At 35.2% G+C, this 24,994-nt stretch overlaps 1 protein-coding gene across 1 annotated transcript in view; it reads left to right on the top strand.

Moving 5' to 3' along the window:
- The window catches only part of myo16.L (myosin XVI L homeolog), a 156,092-nt gene that overhangs the window by 21,248 nt on the left and 109,850 nt on the right, over positions 1 to 24,994 (top strand). The window contains exons 3-7 of the mRNA XM_041582398.1: positions 5,969 to 6,039; positions 11,805 to 11,948; positions 15,961 to 16,069; positions 18,181 to 18,305; positions 18,924 to 19,049. Coding sequence (XP_041438332.1) covers positions 5,969 to 6,039; positions 11,805 to 11,948; positions 15,961 to 16,069; positions 18,181 to 18,305; positions 18,924 to 19,049 — 575 coding nt within the window. The remainder of the gene's footprint in view (positions 1 to 5,968; positions 6,040 to 11,804; positions 11,949 to 15,960; positions 16,070 to 18,180; positions 18,306 to 18,923; positions 19,050 to 24,994) is intronic.

Genomic DNA, 24,994 nt, shown 5'->3' with positions numbered 1-24,994 from the left:
ATAATAATCAGAATATACAGACTGCACTGGGTCTGTGGATACAAATCTCTACACAGTCGCTGGCTGCTCTACATGAAATCAAACAACTGCTCAAGTTCTGGGAAGTAAGGTAAGGTATGATCATTTCCCTGCAGAGCAGTTAGGGACTGTCTGAAGTTTCCTATCTGCAGCTGTCAGAGCAAGTTAAACGAAGGGGGAATTTTACTGCATACAGTCAGGTTTATTATACAAACAGTAGACATTTTTTAATTAAAGTATATAGGAGATAGATTTCTTTTTCATTAAAGAAAGTAAAAATAGGATTTTATTTTTTTGCCTTTACATCCCCTTTAATATATTACATGTGGTGCAGTCCACATGTTGTATTCATACAGTCGAAGATAGTCATAGGGTCCAAATCAAAATAAAAGCTATAAATAGGCTGAATAATTTAACATTGTCAAAGTGCAAATAAACCCAAATAGGAATAGAATTCCAACAAAGGTGATACACCAGTGGCTTCCCATTTCCTTGAACACATCAAGTAAGGGGAGGTGATCTCCATAATTGAACTGAAATGGATACATAGTTTTGACACTCTGAGCCCCTGATGGTTAAATGAATTGATTCCATATGCACCATTTTATTATTTGAAATTGTTATGTATAGTATATTTAAAGGATTACTGACAAATTGTATATATACTAGAAAAACCTTGAGGTAGAGCACAATAAGTGCTTGAAACATTTTTCGAAATCAATTATTTGTTATCAAATTTTGGAGTGTGCTATCTTCTCTCCATTCTATATAAATATTACCTACACCTGAGACAACTGCTATATCACTGATATATGGGATCTGGGGTTTTCTGGATAAGGGATATTTCTGTAATTTGGATCTCCATATTTTAAGTCTACTTAAAAATGTAAACATTTAATAAGCCCAATAGGATTATGTTGCCACCAATATGGATTCATGCAGCTTAGGTAGGACTAAGTACAAGGCACTGTTTTATTATTACAATGAACAAGAAAATATTTTTTTTAAAAATAGAAATTTATTATTTGGAGCTTTTTTAATAACCAGAAATATATGTATATTTCTTATAATATAATCCCATAACTACTTTAATTTACTGCAAAATGAATAGCATATATTAGTGTATTAAATTCAGCTCTTAACAAATCTTGCAGCTCTTGCCCTTTATGGTTCAAAAGCAACCAGTCTAAAAGCATAAAGGGCAAACTGTGGCTAAATTACAGGTCCTGTATGAAAGAGCATCTGGTAGCATTCATAAGTGTTTCTGTCAAGGATTTCATGCTTAAGCAGAGTTGGAAACATCTGAAATTGATGTGCTGTTTTTAAAGGTGGAAAGGTGTCATAGTCCGTGGCAATTTCATTATTTCCAGTAGAAATGTTCAGAATTTTTTCAATGCTTGGACAAAATCAAATCTATTTGGCAAAACAATTAAACAAAGATTTTTTCCACATTTACATTTGCCTTGTACTAGGATTTCCTTAAAATGTCTCCACTATAAAATTGCAATGAAACTGTAGATGGCTTGTGAATGTGTATATATCCGTACTTTAACACATGTGTATATAAATGGTCCTTAGGTACCAGATTCTTACGATGCCACTGTTGTGTTGATGAAGTCCATTGCCTCACTGTGTTTCTGTATTTTGGGGTCAGAATATCTTGCAATAAGGGTCTTTAATTTTTAATAAGAAACACAACCCCTGCACGATGTTGTGGTCTACATGTGTCTCTGGGATGCAGTTCAGTGGCATTTTCTGAATATGGAACCTCTCTCTGTCACAATCATTCTCCTCACCCCTTTCTCCTTACAACAGATCATGGCAAGTGTAGGACAGAGATTTGCCTGCTTGGTACCTAATTACGAAATGAAACCTTGCAATCCTGGCAAAACATGGCTGTTTCAATGCTCTCAACTTTTATCTGTATTTAGCTAGACAAGTGAGTTGTTGTTTGTGGCTTTAAATGATCATCATGTTGAGACTAGGGCAAGTAGATCTAGTTTGAATTAACTGTAATAATTGGGTTGTACTCAAAGGGACTAAAACTCTGGCTGGGGTAAGCAATAGCTCTACCACTGGTATGCAGAATATGTCCCTATTATCTTTATAAGCAAAAATGAGAACAGTCACCCCTTCTTTAGTTGATAAAACATGCTTCAGTTGTGGTTGTTTCCATAGAGCAACTGATAATGTCATCCAGATAGATCAGTATTGTTTTAAACTTCTGGCCACCTAAGTCTATGAAGATTATCATTTATCAGGTCATTATATACAGTATGTAGTAGAAGTCAAAGGCAATTGGACATTTGGGGGCAGATTTATCAAGGGTCGAATTTCGAAGTGAAAAAAACTTCGAAAATCGACCATCGAATAGGCTATTTCGACATTCGAAGTCATTCGAACACGACATGTTTCGGGTCTTATATACCCTTTTTCAAGTGTACACTTGACTTGACGAAACATGTTGTGTAGTAGTCTTTAAATAAACACAATCACAGCATTTGCTACTTTGGAGTGCTCTCCTCTTACTATATGAATTGATTGAATGAAGCTGGGATAGCGGTAACCGAGAAGAGGATTTGATGCATTCACAGTGAATAAAGGCAGTGCGGAGAACATTTCTGCATAATTCAAATACTCATGCACCACTTACCATCTCACTTACAATGTGACATGCAGCCTCCCTCTCATGGTACAGTAACTGCACACACTAGAGCTAGTCTTCCATTATATGGGCCTTCTTATGAGCATGTTACAATGGACATCTTATAGTACAGTGTGATCTGTTAACGAGGCAACATTGTGCAGACTCTCAATGGCTCTTTAATATATGATTACAAAGAGGTCAAGGACTATAGCACCACCTGCATTTATTATCAAGATACCTGCTTCCCATGTTAAATTACTGAGCATATCATACTCTTCAGTAGAACGCTCTGATGCACATGTTACATTGAATATACATATATAATGTTCCTCTTATTGCTAAATATAACGATATAAGTAAGCTAGCAGTTCCATGACCATGTTGAATGCTAAGCACTTTTATACTCATATCCCCTTTACTCTCAGCCAACTATACACTGTAATGCCAATTTTAATGTTGCATTTCCTGAATGCTGTTATAATGAACACCACCCCTCCATAACTGTGAAGTGAGTATATCCTAAGTATATAGTGGCTTTACATAACCCATATAATATGGCTTCATTAAATACCCATATTTTTATACACTTTTTTAGTTCACTATATCTTGGTTACATTTCACCACAAATCTTCTAACCATTTGTATATTGTAAAATATTTTGCCTTCCTTGCAAGCCTTATAGGATGCTTCATATAAGTGCCTTTTCCAGTATGCACCTACTAACCCACTCATGTTCTCTGCGCTGGAAATGATCCCCATCCCCAAAACTTCACTTTTCCCCTCCTAGCAGCCCATTAGCAGAACAATGGCAATGGCTATGGTAATAAGAGAACAGTACCCAGACACCTGCATTGCTAAAAATGCTCCTTAGTGGTAGGTATTGGAATAACACTCACTAATCTGGACATAACTTCCTCAGTTACATTGTGTAAGAGATACAACAGCTTATCAGAAGGCAGTTTCATTGTGAAGTGCTGGTTCCTTCTGAAAGCTCAGGATCAGGCACTATGACATGAGATGACTGCCTAGACATCAGTATTTTGACTAAAAAATACATTTATTGGTTCAAGAATACAATTTTAATTGGTAGAATTAATTATTTGCAATGTACAAAGTGTACGTTAGTAATAACAATTACACCATAAAAATCATGACAGAACCCTCCTTTGATTAATCAATTTCATTTAAAGAAGAAGGAAAGCTACCAATACAGTTTATAGCCAATAGATTAGCCACGATAGTGCAAGCTAGAATTCTATCAGGGGAATGTAATAAAAGTCGCAAAGAGCAAAACAATTCGCACCAATAAGACTAAAAATCCACATCTCGCAATGTAATATTGTTCCTTAAACTGTTATTGCATTGCGAATTTTAATTGCGCACTCATAAGAAGTGCTTGAAGGTGTCGTAATCTTTTGGAGCAAACATAACGACTTTTTCAGTAAGAAGTTTTATTACATTGACTGCGAATTGGCGCAAACTATAAAATTCGCAAACGGTCTTTCACTGTCGGAAGTGGTCGCTAAACAGTTTCCGGGCTCGCAAAAGCTATATTAAATTCGCACAAAGCAAAATTTGTTCGCACAAAGGCATAACTTTTCGCATTGCGAATAGTTTTTTCGCTAGCGATTTTTATTACATTCCCCCGTATATGTGTTCTGTAGCATGCTTTCAATACCTAAACAGCGCTAGAAGCTCTCTCTGTTTGTTTAGGATAGCAGCTTGGTGTGACATAACTTCCTCCCATAGTAACTTCCTGCTCATTCATCACTCTGTGCTCAGACAACAATAGGTAGGGGAAGAAGGAAAAGGGAAGGGGAGAGAGGAGCAAACTGAGCATGCTCAAGCACGTGCCCTAGCCTGGAGGTTTAGGGTGAAGTCACATATGGCAATTCATTGCTGTGACTTTTTAAACTAATCGCTGCAAATAATCTTCATACCAAAAGTGACCAGTGATTTATCCTGTCAGCATGCCAGGTTTTAAAAAAGTTGCGATGTATTGCCACCGGTGTCTTCGCCCTTTAAAGGAATTGTTCCGTAAAAAAAATTTCAATATAGTTAGTTCCACTCACTCCAGCTTTTGCAGATTACATTTTTGCCTAACTAACTACATTAGTAACATTTAATATTTTGCACAGGCTATCTATTTACCCAGTTTTTATTTGTACACGGAACTGTTCCTTTAAGCTGAAAACAGGAAGTCTGATACAGAAGCCCATGTGTACACAATAGAAGGAAAGAAATGCTGTGTTTGTTTTGACAGAGGAATCAGAGCAGCATTACTTTAAGGGTTTACTGGTGTATTTACACAGACCTTTCTGATAAAGCTTACTTCATTTTAACCTTTCCTTCTCCTTGAATATTTTTTATGCTGGAGGCTGTACTTTCCTTCAGTTTGCCTTAACCTAAGTTGTTTTACTGCCTTGGGGAATTATTATGCTTTTCAGAAAATACTATGTTACTATGCAGGTATGTTTGTATGTTACTATGTTAAAGGAGAACTAAAGCTTAACTAAAGATGTAGGGTGGAAATGTTGTACATTAAGTTTTGGGCTTCTGTATGAACTCAAGGTAACCACAGCTCTTTAGCAGTAAAGATCTGTGCCACTGAAGATGCCCCATTAGCCCCCCATCTTCTTTTCTGCTGATTCACTGCACATGCTCTGTGCTGATGTCACTTACTGAGCTTAGGGACCCACTCACAATATACAGTATAAGGCTGATTAGTAATTAATACAGATAATTACTATATGTCCGCTCAGAAACCAGTGCAAGTAGCATCAGAATTTAATAATCAGCCCTGTAGCATCAGCTTATATTACAGACCAACCTCATTTTCTACTGGATAATTTGCAACGACCCCTAAACTTAGCTTCTCAACAGCTGCTCAGAGCCCACTGAGCATGTGAGTGTCGCAGACACTTTCCAAGACAGTGACCCCCTGTGACAAGTTTGAAGTTCTGGATCATTGCGGCTATTGACAAGCTGGAACTTTAGGCTGGTACAATAAGTTCATTGTGTAAAATATGGCAATATTAACCATATTCAGGGTTTAGTTCTCCTTTAATGGAGCTTTTCTTCAGCTTAGTGCTAAGGTCCTTAAGCCTTTGTCTTTGGATCCATTTCCATTCAGCATTGTTATTTGTCACCAAGACATATGGATCATGACCAGCTCTTAAAATTTGGCTTATGTTTACTTTTGCTTTGTGGCAAAAACAGCTTTGATGTAAAATGCATTTCAGTTATAATGCAAATAAAAAAAAATTAATAAAAAGTATTTCACCTTTTTGTTTAACACCACAGTTTTACAGTTATTAAAGGATGGGGCTGACCCTCATATTCTAGTTACTTCTGGAGGATGTCTGCTACATCTGGTGAGTATGTTTAATACAAATATCTGTGTGTGTGTGTGTGTCAGTGTTTTTAAATCAAGGCATTGTGATCTTTGCTCAATATAAAGGAGATAAGTATGTTTGTAATTCAAAAATATGATGGATTTGCTTTATTTAATCATAGTAGACTAAGATGGAATAAACACACACTCTAGTTTAGTTTTGCTTTGTTTTTTTTGGAGGCAATTGATGCTTTAGTTTTCCTTTTTTTTTTTTTGCACTGCCGATGTAGCAAATGTAGCAAATGAACTTCATCAAGAAAACACAATAACAAAAGAAAGAAAAAGATAATGTCCCTGGCTCATGGATAAGAAACCACTGTGCTGTGTTCTGTTGATTATCTTTGTTTGCTGGCACGTTCACTCGCTTGTTCTATTTCAAGCTTCTGGGATTTATAATTGGGTTAATTTTCTAGTGATATTCAGCAAACTAAAAAAGAATTCACACCAGAAACAGTTTCCAATTTACACCATTCCTTTTTTTGCAAATTTTCACAGTGCCTGTTAAACATATTCAAAAATGTATCTGCAGAGGAGGTTTTGTTAGATATACAGAAATATTTAAACATTTTCTTTTTAGTTTTATACAAATGTAAATTGTGTATACAATACAGATACATTATGATTTTTTTTGTATTCATAGTAAGTTTTATTGTGGTTATAATAGTTAAATTACATGGGAAGAACAAAAGTATAATCAAGTAATAATGGTTTTGGTTAGGGAAACTATTTAGATGCAACATATGGGTATATTTGGTAACAAGGGTGGGCAGGGAAGAAAAAGGAGAGGGAGGCACAAAAGGGGTGGGAAAATGGTGACATTTGACAGGGGGTAGCTTTAGGGGTATTTTTCTCTGTCTACCATGTGAGGTCCATATTGCTTTAACATATATTACTGGTTGACCATAAGATATTTACTTAGGGAGTATACCAAGATGAGGGTCTTTAACCTTGCATACATTTAATCCACTAGGATTGTGTTACAAGAAACTCCTTTTGCCTGTTGTGTAGGTAGGATGCCTGTTCTCTTATTGTCTTTATATCAGTGTTCATATTCATTCAATTGTTCCTACAAAGGAAGGGTGACATCTCTCCAGTGTTTAGAAATGAAGTATTTAGCTTGGGAAATACAAGATTTTTAAGGGGTTATTTATCAAAGGTAGAGTTTTATAGGTTTGTGAGGTTTTTTATACCTCGAAAAAAACTGGAATTGATCGAGTTTTCTGCAAAAAAAACCTTGAATAATTTGAATTAATCAAGTTTTCAAGTGAAACCCACAGAAAAACATCATGAAGGCTACAAAACATCTACATGACATGACTTCTACATGGCTTCTACAGGTTTTATCTTGGAGTATTTTCGAATTTGAGCTTTGGGGTATAATAAATCTCGAAAAATTCTAGTTTATTTTTACCTGAAAATTAGAGTTTTGACTGACTCCACACAGGAATCTTCGTCACCCTGACGAAGATTCCTGTGTGGAATCGAAACGTTGGTCCACCTAAATAAACCGATTATGATTTGAATTGACTGACTTAAGTTTGACTGATTTTGGAGTGCCGTCATTGAAGGGATAATATATATATATATATATATATATATATAACATTTATATATATATATATATATATATATATATATATATATATATATATATATATATATGTATATATATATATAAATATATATATATATATATATATATATATATATATATATATATATATATAGGTATATAGACCTATTTCAATCTCCTGTCTACAGCAGGAGTTAACCTATCAATTTTTGGATTTACAAAGAGCTCACTTCTGCTCAGTTCTGAGCACAACCAAATTGACATAATTGGATTTTTGTAGACATCGGGGATATAAATCAGTAAATTTTTAAAAATGTTTTCTATCTATAAATCAATGAATGACCAGACCAAGGAAAAGGATATAGGGGCATAATATAACAGCTAGTTGTTGTTGCCATTAGGCAGCAATAGGAAATAAACATATAATCTAGTCTAGTATATTTATTATGTGGAAGCACATAAAAGGTGTAATATATATATTTATATACACTGTATATATATATATATATATATATATATATATATATATATATATATATATATATATATATATATATATATATATATATATGCGTTATTTTAAGGCATCAGTTCAGAAAGATGCCCTTTACTGGAAACTGGCTAGATGAAAATGGACAAAAATGATAATGGAAAGTATAAAGTATATGACTGCCCCAACTCCTGTCTGACATTTATTTGGACAACTGCAAAATGACTAAACCAATGCCTGTAATGGCCAGTGTATTTAACTATATTTATTTAATCAGGTATATTTACTTTATCTGGTTAACTCAGCTTTAGATTTATTTGCCCCATCCGAGAAATTCACCCTGATCTACCCACACAGAGTTTACATTCACGCCCTCACATTTAGCATCTGATTTGTGATATTGGCACATTCTCTAACATACTGAGATTATGAATGCTGATGTTAATTAAGTGCAGCCTGAAAACAAGAATCTAATTCAGAGGTTTGACAACTGCAACTGCATTTAGTTTGCTCCAAGCATAAGCTGAAGTGTTGTGAGATGTCAGACATGTCTTTATATTTGTGTGAACAGCAAATCCCACAGTATGTCAAGATTCACGCCACAAATGTAGATGCAAAATGAGATGATGTACTGCTACAGCTGGGATTGCCCTGCCGACTTTGGACCTGGAAGAAGAATAAATCACCCTGGTTAAATAAAACTTTTCTGATCCCTTCTAAGATCTGATTTCTCTCTCGATTAATAATTTTTAGAACCTACAAAAGGAAAAAAATCATAAGAATTATTGTGTGTATCTACAAAGTAAATCATGGTATTCCCCAAAAATCAGTAATTTCCAAACTTGCTCACAGACAGAATCTCTTCCTATGTTTGAAAAACAAATACAGTACTAAAAATATTTGTGTGAAAAAAAGTGAAAAAAATAAATACATTCCTATTCCTATTACAATGTTATGGGACAATCATATTTTAAAGGAGAACTAAACTTAACTAAGGAACTAGGGCAGAATATTGTACATTATATTTTGGGCTGCTGCACCAGCCTAGTACAACCACAGCCCTTCAGCACAGAATATCTATGCATCTGAAGATGCCCCAGTAGCTCCTCATCTTCTTTTCTGCTGATTCCCTGCACATGCTCTGTGCTGCTGTCACTTACTGAGTTTAGGGACTGACACACTATATAAGGTATCTATATAATATAAATGTCACATTATAAGGCTGATTAATAAATCGTTCAGATTCACATTACATGTAGCTCTAAAACCAATGCAATTCTAAATAGTTAGAATTTAATACACAGAGCACACTGAGCATGTGCATGTCACTGACATGCAAAATCCAAGATGATGAGTTCCTGTCCACAAATTTGAAGGCCTTGATCATTACTACTATAGAGATGCTGAACCTTTAGGCTGGTGCAATATGTTCAGTATATAAAATACTTCTGGACATATTTATTGTTAGGGCTTATTTCTCCCTTAACTTAATCACATGTTTTTGAAGTACCCTGCAGCAATACTGACTGTCATAGTACTGTCATAGTGTCATAATGTGCTTGTCTTTCAGTCTTCTAAAGCAAACTGGGGATTGGTATACGCCACATACAGTAATTTATATTGCATGAACACAAATTAGAGTTTCACCAACTCAGCACCAAAAATTCCTTGAATTTGAAAATTCAACATCTAAAAACTGTCGCGTTCATGAAGAAGTCACTGGGAGTTGTCCTAAGCATTCAAGTTTTTTTCCTAGTTTTAGAGGATTGGTAAAATTTTAAATTAAAAATAAAAACTCTAAAATTCACAACATTTGAATTTTGATATATAGGCCTCCCAATGTATTATAGCCACACTTTCCATCTATCAGCAAATTAACCCATTGTTGGGTTCAATGGAACCTAGCATATCTAAGCAAATAGTACAGTCGCACTCCATTTCCCCCATCACACTAAATTACAACCATTACATGTAGGTTTGTAGGCTTGGGCGAATTTGACCTGTTTCGTTTCGCCAAAAATTCACCACCAGTGAAATGTTGCCTATGCCCATTAAAGTCAATGGGCGTCAACATTTTTTTGACCCGCGTAATTTTTTTTTTGACGCACGACTCCATAAAAGTCTATTTCCGTGGCGAAACAAGGCTCATCCCTAGTTACATGACAAGCAAGGTATTTCAGTCCGGTGTCAGTGAAGGTATGTAGGTCACATTTTCTTCCCTTCAGTTTTATCCTGTGACCCTAGCATTCTTTCATTACATAGTTCTTTTGGAATAGGACCAGATTACTGCCTTTAGATTCAGCAGTATAATATAACTACTAATAGAAGTGCCGACTCACTTTTTTTCAAGGTTTTTTTTAACCATTCACACCTTACATGTACTCAAAGTTTAATTTACAGCAATCACCCATCTCAGTCCCTACAAGTTCAACAACAGATATTTATCTTTGCTCAAACCTTGTCATGGGTAGTGCTTCATCTTCATGCAACTGTCACAACACTCATTACCTATGATACCCAACTTTATGGAAAATGTTAAAATAAAATCTATCTTTATGCTCAGGATCATACAACTGCACCAAAACTCTTTCAGGGGAATGTAATAAAAGTCGCAAAGAGCAAAACAATTCGCACCAATAAGACTAAAAATCCACATCTCGCAATGTAATATTGTTCCTTAAACTGTTACTGCATTGCGAATTTTAATTGCGCATTGCGAATTTTAATTGCGCACTCATAAGAAGAGCTTGAAGGTGTCGTAATCTTTTGGAGCAAACATAACGACTTTTTTACATAACATTGACTGCGCATTGGCGCAAACTATAAAATTCGCAAACGGTCTTTCACTGTCGGAAGTGGTCGCTAAACAGTTTCCGGGCTCGCAAAAGCTTTAATAAATTCGCACAAAGCAAAATTTGTTCTCGCAAAGGCATACCTTTTCGCATTGCGAATAGTTTTTCTATTAGCGACTTTTATTACATTCCCCCATTTGGCTCTTCTTCACTTTCTTCTGTTCAAGCTGTCAGCCGAATGAATGAGCTCTACTCCTTGTTTTCTTATATAAAGAAGCCTTTACTTTTTTACTATTTCATAAAATTTTATACTCTAAAGTTGGTGCCATTTGTTGTTTACTGTTCTATAAACACATTTTCATGTGACAGACAGCTTTAAAATATCATAGCTTCAAAATATACTATGGTTACTGTTTAATACTTACTCTGCTTACCCTCCAAGGGGTTGAGAAGTTATAAGCAAACATGGTTTCACTCCACACACAGAAGCATTTTTCCTAAAGCTAAATCATTATATAGGTATCTAACCTACAGTATGCACAGGTTTCCAAAGCACACTTTATATTCGTTACATTTAGTATAATAGCTTCCTTTACTTTTAAGACCTATATGCTATCTATCTGATAAACATAAAGGTACTTTTTAGAACAAATGCAGAAATGAACAACATCATCTATATACTAGAGCATTCTGCTATTGCTAAAATACTCATTGCAATTAACTCCTGCAATATTTTATTAATAATTCAGGATCTGAATCTCAAATCACTGGTCACGGTTATAAAAGAATCCTTAGCTTTCTGCACTGCGGCGAAAGACTAGCCCTTGAAATTGGTTATGCAAATCTAATGTTTCATTCCTTTGAGAGCGTATCACTTTATTGTCTTCCAGTGTGCACGATATGATAATGCTTTTGCTGCAGAAATTTTAATTGACAGAGGAGTTCATGTAAATCACCAAGATGAGGAGCACTGGACCCCAATGCATGTTGCTTGTGCATGTGATAATCCTGATATTGTTCTTCTGCTTCTTCTAGTAAGTAAAGTGCTTCTGTTGAAACACTAATGTTTTGTTTAAACAATCATTGTATTGAATAATTAGAATGGTAAGACCTGTTTTACAATTAAAAATATAGAGAAACTATCATCTCAATCATTATCTATTTAAATTAAATGCCTAATGTATTTTTCTGCATGAGTGCACTGTCTGTAACTACTATTTAAAATATGGAAATATGTCTGTGACCATGTCTAGCAATGTAGGTTTCCTGTTTCCAATTAAGAGCTTTCCCCCAGGATATTAGGTTTGCTTTTCAGCAATAAGTAAAAGCATATGAAAAATATGAACATTTTGGTGAAACACAGTTATGAGGTTTACCCCCTTACCTTTTGTTCTTGATAAATATCTTTAAAGGACAAGGAAAGTCTAAAATAGAATGAGGCTAGAAATGCTGTATTTTGTATAATAAACATAAGCATGAACTTACTGCACCACAAAGTCTAATCAAACAAATAATTTATGCTTTCAAAGTTGGCCACAGGGGGCTGTCATCTTGTAACTTTGTTATACATCTTTGCCTGACCCTGACCCTGCACATGCTCAGTGTGGTCTGGGCTGCTTAGGGATCGTCATAAACAAAGCTGTTTGAGTTCTGCATGGCTGGTAAGTAAGGCAGGGGCTCCCCCTGCTGTTCATAAGTATGATTGTTTTCCTGCTCAGCAGCTAGGGACCGTCTGACAATTCCTATCCACAGCAGTAAATTAAGGGATAATTTCACTGCATAAGTATAATCATACACATAGCTATTCTAAAATCAGTATTGAAATATATATTCTTAGGGAAAGTTAATCTAAGCATGTAAAGTTCAACAAACTTTTTACTCCTTATGTACATCTTCAAATGAGACATTCAATAATATTAGAAACCCTGTGCTGGGGGCATTTGCATGTTGTTTATTACATGAATTAGACCACTTACTTTCATAAGGGATTTAATCAGCCAGACAGTAAAAATGTAAAAAACTGCACCCATTTAAAACCATTCTACAAACACTTGTGCCACACCCTTAGGTAGGTGCAAGCTGCACTATGTTTGAAAAATCTATTTTTTTCTGGTTAAAAAAACCCTAACATTTTTTTAAAAAAATTTAAAAACTCAAATTTTTCGAGATTTATCATACTCTGAGACTGATATAGTTTGAATCCAAAAATACTCCTAAAACTTGTTGAGGTCATGTAGACGTCAATGGCAGAGGTCCCTTGAACCGTTTGAAGATTTTAATAGACTCCATAATGTTCGAGGTTTTTTTTTGGAGGGTTTTGCTCGAAAACTCGATCAATTTGAGCTATTCCAGTTGTTAACCCCAAAATTGCTGATTCAAGTTTTTTCCCATTCCAGTTTTTACTTACATTAGAAACCATACAAGTTGTGAGTTCATTTGAGTTCATTCAAGGTTTAAAAAAACTCACATAGCTCAAAAATTCAACCTCTGACAAATAACCCCCTAAGGGTGTAATATACTAAAATCCAATTTCATCACATTTTTGAAATAAAAAAAAACTTGACTAAACTTCCATCAATGATTTTGCCTTATTTATCATTAAAATAACTCAAATAAATCAGATTCGGGAAAAAACTCGATAAAGTCTAGCAAAAACCTGAATTGTACTATTTTTTTGGGACTTTACTCCCGAATTGCTCGATTTTTTTCGGGTTATTGCCACAAACCCTTAATTTTTCGGATTATCAGGCTAAACCCAGCACAGACCATGATATCTTTAAATTGGGGTAGGAACAGCTGCCACTGACTTATAAATAACCTCGACAGGTTTAAGATGAGGAGTTTTCAGGTTCGGGCTTTTGCAGCATCAGGGTATAATAAATCTTGAAAAAGTTTTTTGTGCCACAAAAAAATTAGATTTTTTTCCCAAAAAGCCGGATTGGAAAATATTGAGTTTTAGTAAATAACCCCCTAAGTACAGGGTTCCAGAGTCCCTTTCATCACTGGTGCTGCTTAATGCACCTCCTAAATAGCATGAAAGAAAGGGTTGTGCCAGTGCTTTCCTTCATCCCTCATCCCACCTATGAGCAGTCCCTCTGTAGCACTAAAAAACCATAGATAGCACTGCATACAGATATAATGTAATACACTCTTTGCTCTCTCTCACATAAAGTTAAGTTGGGTTGAAAAAAGAGCATCAAGTTCAACCTCTCCAATAAAATTAGTATCAGTGCCAAACCTGATAGTTTGCTCATCTTTAGTCATGCACATGGGAAATGCTCATATCACTGAAGTACAATAGTGACATTTTTGTTTTGCTTGCCAATATCACATTATTATGCTTTCTTTAATCGCTCTCTGTAAAAGAAGAGATAACTTTATCAATGTCATGCCTCTGTGGAAAGTGTTTATATGAGTGGAATTGACTTCTCCTCTCTTATTCTAAACCATTTTCTGTTTAAGTTTATATCTCTTATCAGTAATTACTTGCCTTATGGCCACGATGGTTTCTGCAGCTTCATTAATAGATAATACAAAATTGGCAGTGTTAAGGCATTCAGTTGGCAACATTTATTTTTACAGCAAAGTTTTATGAAAGTAAGAAGATATTCAAACCACCAGAAATACCTGACCGTGATGGCCAGTCAAGGAGAACTGAACTTACATTTTACCAGGAAACAAAATTAATAATGATCTTTAGTTCTCTTTCATAGTTCTGCTGCTAGTGATGAGCAAAACTGGACTGTTTCACTTTGTTGAAAAATGTGCGAAATAATAAACAAATTATATAAAAATGCACTGGAGTCAAGGGGAAGGTGAAACTACATTATAAGTTTGATACTGATGTTACTTTTCTTCCAATACATTCTTTTAAGTGAGAGAATATAGTTTATTGTGTGGTTATTATAACAAAGAATTGAAAATGCATACTAATATTTTGAAATATTGAAAATGAAATCTAATGTTAAGCACAAACATAATAACTATACAATTATTCCATTATGGACCAAGGCCATTTGCAAATGGACTATTGTGCAAAATATGCATTGAATGTATGTGTATTCATAGCAAAGTGCTTTTTACATTTCAGTGATTACAATTGAAAAAAATAACTAAAATAGGATTCCCCAACATTTCAGTAAAAATCCTGTTACTGTAGCAAGAAAAGTTTGCATTTTTGTGAGCTTCTAGCAAGTAGATATTACTGTATGTACTTAGCACTGCTGTTACAATGCAGTAAGGAAATGACCAGGGCAGCGTCAAGACACATGGCCATCCAAACCCCCACTGAACAGCTGCAATTTACCATTTCCTTGTTCAACCCAAGGAAGTATACACAACACTTTAAGGTGCATGTGAAACACCACAGCTTTATTTATACAGTATCAATGATCTAAATGATCAATACTTCACATGAATGAGAGAGAATTGGCCACCTGCCATACTGGCAAGTGAAAGCTCATGCTCATGGATGCTTTTAATATGCTGAAATAAAGATTTACTTCTTTTAATCCAACGAGTGAATGGAGTGCTCCTCAAATCTTTTCTACTGAAAGTGAAAGCTCACACCAAACTCCTACCTCCTGGAACCATCACCCAAGGAGGTTGAACCAAACACAATTACACCAGGGTTACTAGACAGACTCACTCTAGAATTCCCCTGCAAACTCCAAACTGTGACTTACCTGGAAACACCCCACCAAGGGAAATCAGAACTCCAAAAAAAAACACAGGTCCCCCCTTTCCTTTGCCAAACCATTACAGGGTGGGTGGTATGGGTGCAGTTCTCCACACTGCCAAACAGTCACTGAGCCTGTTCAAGCTGCAGTTTCTGGCAACCTACAGGTATTCCTACCTCTTCTTTCTCCCTATGACCTGTGTCTGAACACTCCTGCCTCATTTGCCTTCCTAGCTCTGTCATGGCTCCCCTCCTTAAAGCCTACAGATCTGAGTAGCTCCATTCCCTTTTTTATATATGTTAGAAACTGAAAAAGGAAAGTGTAATCAGTAGAAACCTACTAATCTTGCCTTTTTTCATCTTTTTAGTCAGGGGCTAACATTTTACTGCAGGATGTTAATGGCAACATTGCTCTTGACTATGCTGTTGAAGGAACAGAATCCAGAAATATACTTTTGTCTTATTTGGAAGAAAATGGTATGTATTCTCAAATTATATGTTAAACACGTTTTCACTTATTTCAGTGAAGTTTATTGTAAATGTCATGGAAAACAAGAATAACAAAAAAGGCAAACATCTGCTGCAATCATAGTTTTGCTTATAAGTAACAGAAATTAAACCAATCCATATGACGTTATTGCTTAGTGGTGTATTTCAATAGCAGTTCAACAACATTCAAAAACATTTGTGTAGATGTTTCTGCCAACTATAAAGGTCATTTATAAAGGCCTGAGGAACAACTGCATGGTGTGCCAGATAAGAAATTTGACACAAGATGCACAGTGCAGCATCAGGGGGCATAGGCCATCCCTCATCCTCTGATGCTATTTAATTTGTATAGGGCACAGCAGCCCCTCTTAAATAGTGTGTTGCTGAACTTGGCAGTCACAGGTCTTCTGTAGAAGACCCATGGCAATTGAGGAAAGCAACATGCAGAGTATAAAAAAGGCAGATTGTGGCTGTTTATTGGACTTTGCATATTGCCTTCCTTATTGTAAATGACCCTTTATGTCTATCAAATTAAAATCTTTGATCTACATATTTATTTTTATATCCAAATTGTTGATTTTACTGAAGGACTCAAGGACTGAAGGAAGTAACCACTAACCATCTCTCAATATAGTTCATAACAATGAGCTGTAATTTGCAGTAAGATAGATAACAAGGAAGGTTATGTAGAAATGCGAATGTTCAAAAAGTATTTGCATAGTTTACCTATACATTCTAATTCTGCTATTTATAATGACATACAGTAGTATCTGTTCACTGGAAGATGTCATTTCTCGCACAGAGAACTCTGACCTATGACTATTGTTGACTCTTTAGTATGTCTCAAGATGAACAAACGTGCATCTAATATTAATATCAATGGGTGCAACTTTATAGAGAAGGAGTTTTTTGTTTAAGCTGCTAAACCATCTCTAGGCACTATCCACCTTTGGCTCTTATGAATTTGCTTATTGATTAATTTATAAATGAATTAAGGAGTTTGAATTGGTTTTTAAGTATTTATGCATTTTAAAGTGATACCGACACTAAAAATTAACTTTTCAAAATACTAATTTACATTAAGGGACAGATTTATCAACGGTTGAGCTAAATTTTAGAATTAAAAAAATTTAAATTCCGAGCTATTTATTGTGTACTTTGACTAGGAAATAGTCCAAATTCGATTTGAATTTGAAAAAAATTCTAAAATTTGAATATCAAAATTTATCATGTACTGTCTCTTTAAAAATTTGACTTTGGCCATTCGCCATCCAAAACCTGCTGAATTGCTGTTTTAGCCTATGGTGGACCTCCTAGAACCTATTTGGAGTCAATTGGTGGACTTTGAAAAATCGAAGGTTTTTTTGTTTTTTGGGGAAAAACTTTGAATCGAATTCGATCAAATGCGCCCTAAAGAGCATCAGGCAAATACTTTTTATGGCAATATTATAAATAATATTCAATGATATTGTTATGATGGATATTAAATAGATTATTTTCTGGTGTCTGTATCTCTTTAAGCAGACTGGCCAGTCACTTATGAATTGTATGTTATCTATTAATTCCTTAATTATTTCGTTCAAATGTACAAAAACAAACAGCTAGTTCAGATTGGGACTCAAAAGTACAGATGTGGCTGTGGCTCATTTATATGTTTTCTATTCGAGCAGGTCAATTGACACAGGAAATATCTTACACTTTTCATCCATCCACCTACAACAGCATGTATTTCATTATATAGTGAATAAAGTACCCCCTCTTGTAAAATATAAGGATATTATAAGTTACCGAGGAGTTTCATGTCCTTATAAAAACACGAGGCCGACACAAATTTTAGTGAGTCATGTGACAGAAATTACATCACTACTCACCGTTTATAACTGATGACATCACTACTCACCGTTTATAAGGATATAATTTACAAGATATTCATGGCTTTTGTGTATTATATATATATATATATATATATATATATATATATATATATATATATATATATATATATATATATATATATATATATATATATATATATATATATACAATAATTGCAAATAGTTTTGGCATACCATCATTACAGAAATTTTCGTTTTATGCAGGTATTGATCTTTCATCACTACGTCAGATGAGGATGCAGAAAGCAACTGTCATGTTATCAGATATTAAGCAATTGTTAGCTACAGGTGGAAGTGTCAGTGAGAAAAATGATGAAGGTGTAACTCTTGTAAGTAATATGATTTGAAGATTTTATTTAATTCTGGGACCTGAAGAGTGTCACAGAAAAGATCTCGAGCATGTTAAATAAAGATAATGTTGAAAGTTATATGTTGATAAATGCATGGCTATACACTATATTGTAGTGAGTGGATCTCCTTAATTGAGAAGGATCTGGGGATTTTTGTGGATAACAAGCTGTGTAACTCTAGGCAGTGTCACTCAGTGGCTACTAAAGTAAATAAAGTACTGCATGAAAACTTGATTGATGAAAGCATGGTTTTACTTATTCTTCATAATGATGGTAGTAAGGTTGTGGAATGCCCCGCAGAAAATTGTTGTGATGGCTGATTCTATCTATGCAAAGAATGTTTTGTATGTATGTGTGTACTGGGGGTTGACCTTGATGGACTGTTGTATTTTTTTAAACTAAATTAACTATGTAACTCTTTTTCAGGAGGTTTTTTATGTAAAAAATAATAATTCTGTCCATTTAAAAATATTCTGTTTCTTACTGCAACTCCGCCCTTTGTATACTTCAAGGGTACACAAACCCCTGTATTAATTATTTTTCCTTCTCCACACTTTTATAAATTTCCTAATTTATCCTTATTTGCTTTGTATAAAGCTACATATAGCGTGTGCTTGTGGCTACAAAGATGTTGCATGCCTGCTGCTAGAAAATGGTGCTGATCCAGATTCTGCTGATGATCATTACTGGACTCCACTTCATTTGGCTGCAAAATATGGACAGGTAAGATAATTTGGTTACTAAGTGATGACTGCACACATATTATTTACTTGAAAATGATAATATTATAAAGGGGAACTGGCTGGAAGTGATTTTTTTATCATGGCATTGTTTTCAGTTAATTAAATTGGTACTGATGCATCCTATTAATGATAGTATCCTATCCATCACTACCAAGAACTCCTACAGTGTTAAATATCCATCCAGGCCAGCATCACCTCAGCAATCTAGTATTCCATCATACTTAACGGTTCATAGAGAACACTAATGGGCCTATTTATCATGCTATGCAAAAAGTGGAGTGAAGCATTATCAGTGATGTTGCCCAGAGCAACCAATCAGCAATTACATTTCAACAGTTAGAAAACGAATGCAAATATCTGATTGGTTGCTATGAGCAATTTCACTCCACTTTTTACACAGCATTATAATAAATCCCTACTTGTTAATGCAACTAAGATCCTTTGATAATGATACTGGCATAATCCATATCGCTGATAGTCACTCAGTATAATTTTAAACAAGGATCTGACTCTAATGTGTTATGAAAAATTACTTTGACCTCCTTCTGCAACTTTCCAACTCCTATTGTGAATTGAAATATTATTCTATGTGTTACTTGTTGGACAGAACCAAAAAAAAAGCTCTTCATTATAGTATCTGCAGTCAGGATACATAGAATGCATATAATGTAATGCTATATCAGTGGGCAAGGATGAAGCTTGTCAGTCCGACCTTTTGAACGCTGACATTGGAATGGCAAAAAAAGAGAAATAGCTTGGAATAAGGTACTTGAAAATATAATATACAAATAATAAAGGTCACAGATGAATTTCATAACCATATGAAGGCATGAGACATATTCTACTGTATCTTGAAACCAGAACACATTTTGCCTGAGGTATTCAAGACAGACATAACTTTTACAATATTTCAAATAAATGCTTTGATTGTTCAAAGGGTAGTACACAGGTATAGCAGCTGTTTGTTTTCCTTTGAGAATCACTGGAGTTGATCCTCCAAGCCAAGTCATGCTGAAAGCTGCAGTTCTAGCAGCAGCGGCTGTGTAATGGCTGCTGGCTACCAGATCATGCAGTATCATTATGATGAAGATTCTTGTAAGAATGTGATTAATTACCAGTGCTGATTGTGAGCTGACTGGATTAAAAACAAGTTCTTAGAAACCAATAATAATAGGGTTTAATTTAGGGACATTATGGAAAATGTATAAGAGCATTCTTTTAAAAGTGACATCTAAACATAGATTTGCTTCATGTTTGATGCAGTCTAGAACATAGACTGCCAAACTGTGGGTCTGCCCCCCTTATGAGAACTTTGCTTAAATGGGTTGTTCACCTTCCAAATACTTCAAATGTCTTCAAATTGTTCACTAGAAATACAGACTTTTTTTCTCTTGCGTCCCATTTTTTATTTTTTTACCGTTTTTCCAAAGTTTATTGTTCCTGTCCTGTATTTATTTCTGGTGAAAAAAAAGTGAAAAAAGTGAAAACTGAAAAAAAATGTTGTAAGGTGAACAACCCCTTTACATTCCAGTTAGGATCAGAATAAAACATGAATTCTTATTTGGTAGCATAGCCTGAAGGCAAATTATGGTATGGTGGAATTTGGACAGAAAACTTGCAGTATTAACTATATTACTGGAACCCTAGGAAGATAAATTAATTAATGGTTTTATATACAGATTTTTTTTTACTCTGTTAGGCACTAAGGGGCCCCTGACAAAGTGCTGGACCACAAAGTCCCTTAAAACCACTGATGAGGAACAGCCCCACAATGACTTCCCATAAAGTTTAGGATTTTAATAGAATCCCTTAAAAGGAGCAAGTGTTAAATATTTTAAAAAATATATACATTTTCCCCATAAGCATTGGAGTTGGGGGGCCAAGAGGGCCATGGAACCCATCACAAGCAGAAGACTGATTACAATATCTCTACTACTCCCTACAGATCCAATTCATAAAAAAGCTGTCCAAAGAATGCTATTTACATTTAAAACAAGTTAAGTATATCTTATCTACTAGAATGGAAACCTCCACTCATATAGTGCTGTGTGTGCTTGTGGAGCAACTGGACAGTTTTCAGATCATTAACTTTGAACCTCTGCACTCACCGTCCAAATGCAAAACACTTTTTTCTGCAAAAGATTAAAGGAGAAAGATAAATAAAGAGGGGGTGGTGGGGAAGGTGAGCAGGAGAAAAATTGTTAAGAGGAAAGGAAGAAAAGAAAAGCACAAAATACTTAGAAAATGAAAGAATACCACAAAAGGAGAGATTAAAACCAGAAAACTAGAAGAGATCAAAATAGGTAGGGAACGTATAGAAAACAGAAAATGTAAGTATGAAACTACAAGGGGAGCATAAAGATGAAGAAAAGCATAAAATATAAAAAAAGTGACAGAAAATACCAATTGCAATTTAGAACCTCATTAATAAATGACCCCGGTGGAATAATAGAGGAAAAAGATGAAATTAAAAAAAGACAGAGCATGTAACTACAAAAGAAAAGACAAGTAAGATGCAGCCATTTAATCTGTATTGTTTCTTGTTGTGCCCTGTGGTACTGTACCTTCTTTTATAACATGACAACACTCTGCTGACTAACAAGCAAGAAGGAGAGAGGTACAGTGACAGAAGATTACATTTCCCACCTGGTGCAGTTCTCCCTACTACTAGTTAAAAAGCAGCAGTAGTTTAGCTCCAGATACGTTGCTTCTTGGGATGGGGGGCAAGGAATTCACAATGCTTTTTATTGGGGCTTTCTTTTCAAAACTGAGAAAATTAGCACCTTTGCAGCAACCAAATTGTTGTTATTACTATTCAACCTGCAGCTAATTGAATGAAAGCTAATCTCTAACTGGTTTCTATGGGATACTGCCTGGGTGCATATTTGCCCTCTATCTCTAACTGTAAATAGTGCACATAAGGTATGAGTAACCACTGTGTTTAATGTGCTTGGGACACTAGAATCTCTCACTGTATAATGTGCGTGGGGTACTATTACTGCCTACAGCATAGAAAAATGATACTCAGTTATTTTAGCAAATTTTGAAGTGCCAGAATGCAAAGGCCTGACTGTCATAAAAAGAAAGTATAAAAAAACGTCTTTTTACTGAGGACTTGGGGTGGTTAATCTACAGATTAAAATATTGACAGTGTATATAGGTCTTATATATCGGTCAAAGTACTTGAGTGTTGGGGATGTTATGGTTGATGCAGTGTTGGTTATATATATAGATATTTTTCCATTACACTTATAATTATTTAAATATATTGTTGCAGTTTGTTTTTAAACAAAATTTGGTCCTGCTAGAATATTTCTCTTAAAACCTTGTGAAGACATGCTTCAATATTGGTAGGCATTTAAAGGAACAGTAACAAAAAATGAAATAGTTTTAAAGTAATACAAATATAATTCAGTGTTGCCCTGCACTGTTAAAACTACTGTGTTTGCTTCAGAAACACTACTATTGTTTATATAAATAAGCTGCTGTGTAGCAATGGGGGCAGCCATTCAAAGGAGAACAGGTTTAGGTCACACAGCAGATAACACATATGGTAAACTCTGTAGAACATAATGGTGTTATCTGTTATCCACTATTTAATCTGTGCCATATAGCCTTTTTTCAATTTCAGCCATTGCTACACAGCAGCTTGTTTATATGAACTATAGTAGTGTTTCTGAAGCAAACAGATCAGTTTTAGCAGTTCAGGGCAACAGTACATGATATTTTCATTACTTTAAAACACTTTAATTTTTTGCTTTTACTGTTCCTTTAAAAGGTGTCTTCATAAAAGTAGGTGTAACACTAAAATGTAGGCATGGCTTAATTTTGTAGCGGCTATGCACACCGCATACTCCCCTCCCATTGCCCCCCCCCAAGGCAAAACACCTTCTATTGCCAATGTTTTTCCTATTGTTTATATAGTCTCAATTGCTACAATTGGATTATGTCACCCCAACTCCTATCCTCTACAAATCAAAGCAGGTGACTGTCTTCTCTCTTCAGCCTTTTCTTACCCCTTGGTGCCATGAGTACTCATTACTTACAGTAAGTCTTCCCACTAGAGAGAGAGGACAGCTCTGTGGGGGATGGGGTAATGGCTGCAAAATGTACTAGAGGACTTTGAGGCTTATTTAATCCCAATATGAGCAACAGGGCAAAGCAACTCTAAAATTTTGGGGGAGGGTCCCCTATGACCCCATTTGCAAACATGGTGTCTTTAAAGACATCATTGCTCTGCATTGGGCTGTCATGGTCTTTCACAGTCGATATCCAGCACACTTCAATACACTTCAAGTCATTAACTCTTCAGGGTGCACGCAACAAACGTACTGTATGTTCACCTCCACATACCTCCAATTCAAGTGTATATAAATTGCAGCACTCCAGGTTTTTCCATTAAAACCGCTTTTATTTCAATATAGCATAGCGACGTTTCGGATACAAATGATCCTTTATCAAGCTAACAAAAACATCACCATAACTTCCTTATATACCCAAAACCTCTAGTGGCCATCACCCAGAATTACACATATTTGGCAGAACAGTATCTAACCCACATTACATTGAGCAGGGTTGTATTTTACATACATTGTATCACATCAAGAGTTTAAACAATGTTATTAAAAATTGTATCATATCACTTATCTATCTTGTTTCATGTCTTGTTCATTATCTCCCCTCAGTAGATCCTGCTGATGTTCTATAGAAGGTAAAGGGTACACAGTAATTATGAGCAATTAAAAACAGAGAATAAAAACTTTTTGTTATTTTTAAATATATAATAAAAACTTATTAAAAACAACTATCAAATCTATATCACTGCACTTAATTCATATTCCTTGTTCATGCCTCTAGGGGTCATAGTATCCAATCTACGGATCCAGCCTGCTTCACATTTAAGTAGTAGTTTAACTCTATCTCCCCCTCTTCTAGGTCTAGGGATATGTTGTAAAACCTGAAAGCGTAATTGGGAGACAGAATGACCAGCTTCAACAAAGTGTTCTGCTACAGGGCTTTGTCGTACCCCTCTCCTAATATCAGATTTATGTTCACCCACTCTGTCCTTAAGTTGTCTGGTCGTCTGTCCCACATACATAAGTCCACAAGGACATTTTAAAGCATACACCACATATGTGGAAAGACAGGTATGATACCCCTTTATCTTAATAGCCGTACCTCTATGTGGATGATAAATCGTATCCCCTTTTAGACAACTATTACAGTGTTTGCATGACAAACACGGAAATGTACCGTTTTTTTGGGCCCCAATAGTATCCTGTCGCATAGTTTTTTCTGGACCTACATCAGCTTTGACCAGCCTATCCCTTATTGATTGGGCCTTTTTATACGCAATACTTGGCGGCCTATCGAAGGGGCTCAGACCTGAAAATTCCACTCCCAATATTCTCCAGTGATTACAGACAATTTTACCAATCTGTCTAGATAGACTGTTATAGCCACTAATAAAAGTTAGCCTATCATCCTTCTTTGTTTTCTTATTTTTCTTATTTTTATTCACCTGTCCGGACATCACATCCCTCTTATATTTATCAAGGGTTTTTCTAGGGTAACCTCGGGCCACAAATTTATTCTCCATTTCATCCAACCTCTCTGTTACCTTTGATTTCTCTGATACAATTCGTTTAACTCGCGAAAATTGCGATTTTGGTACCGATCGTTTGATATGGGGTGGATGAAATGAAGAATAAAGTAACAAGGTGTTTTTGTCGGTTGGTTTTACATATAGGTCTGTTGCTAGTCCCCCCTCCTGCTTATAAATCAGGACATCCAAAAAATTTATACTTAAAAAATCCGACTGTATGGTAAATTTCAAGGCTGGTAAATAGCTATTCAATTCATCATAAAAATCCATGAGGATCGAATGTGGCCCTTCCCACAGCATAAATATATCGTCTATATAGC

This window comes from Xenopus laevis, chromosome 2L, assembly GCF_017654675.1.
Source record: "Xenopus laevis strain J_2021 chromosome 2L, Xenopus_laevis_v10.1, whole genome shotgun sequence".
NCBI lineage: Eukaryota > Metazoa > Chordata > Amphibia > Anura > Pipidae > Xenopus > Xenopus laevis.
The sequence above is the reverse complement of the archived record's forward strand: the minus strand, read 5'-3'. Positions and strand labels throughout refer to the sequence as shown.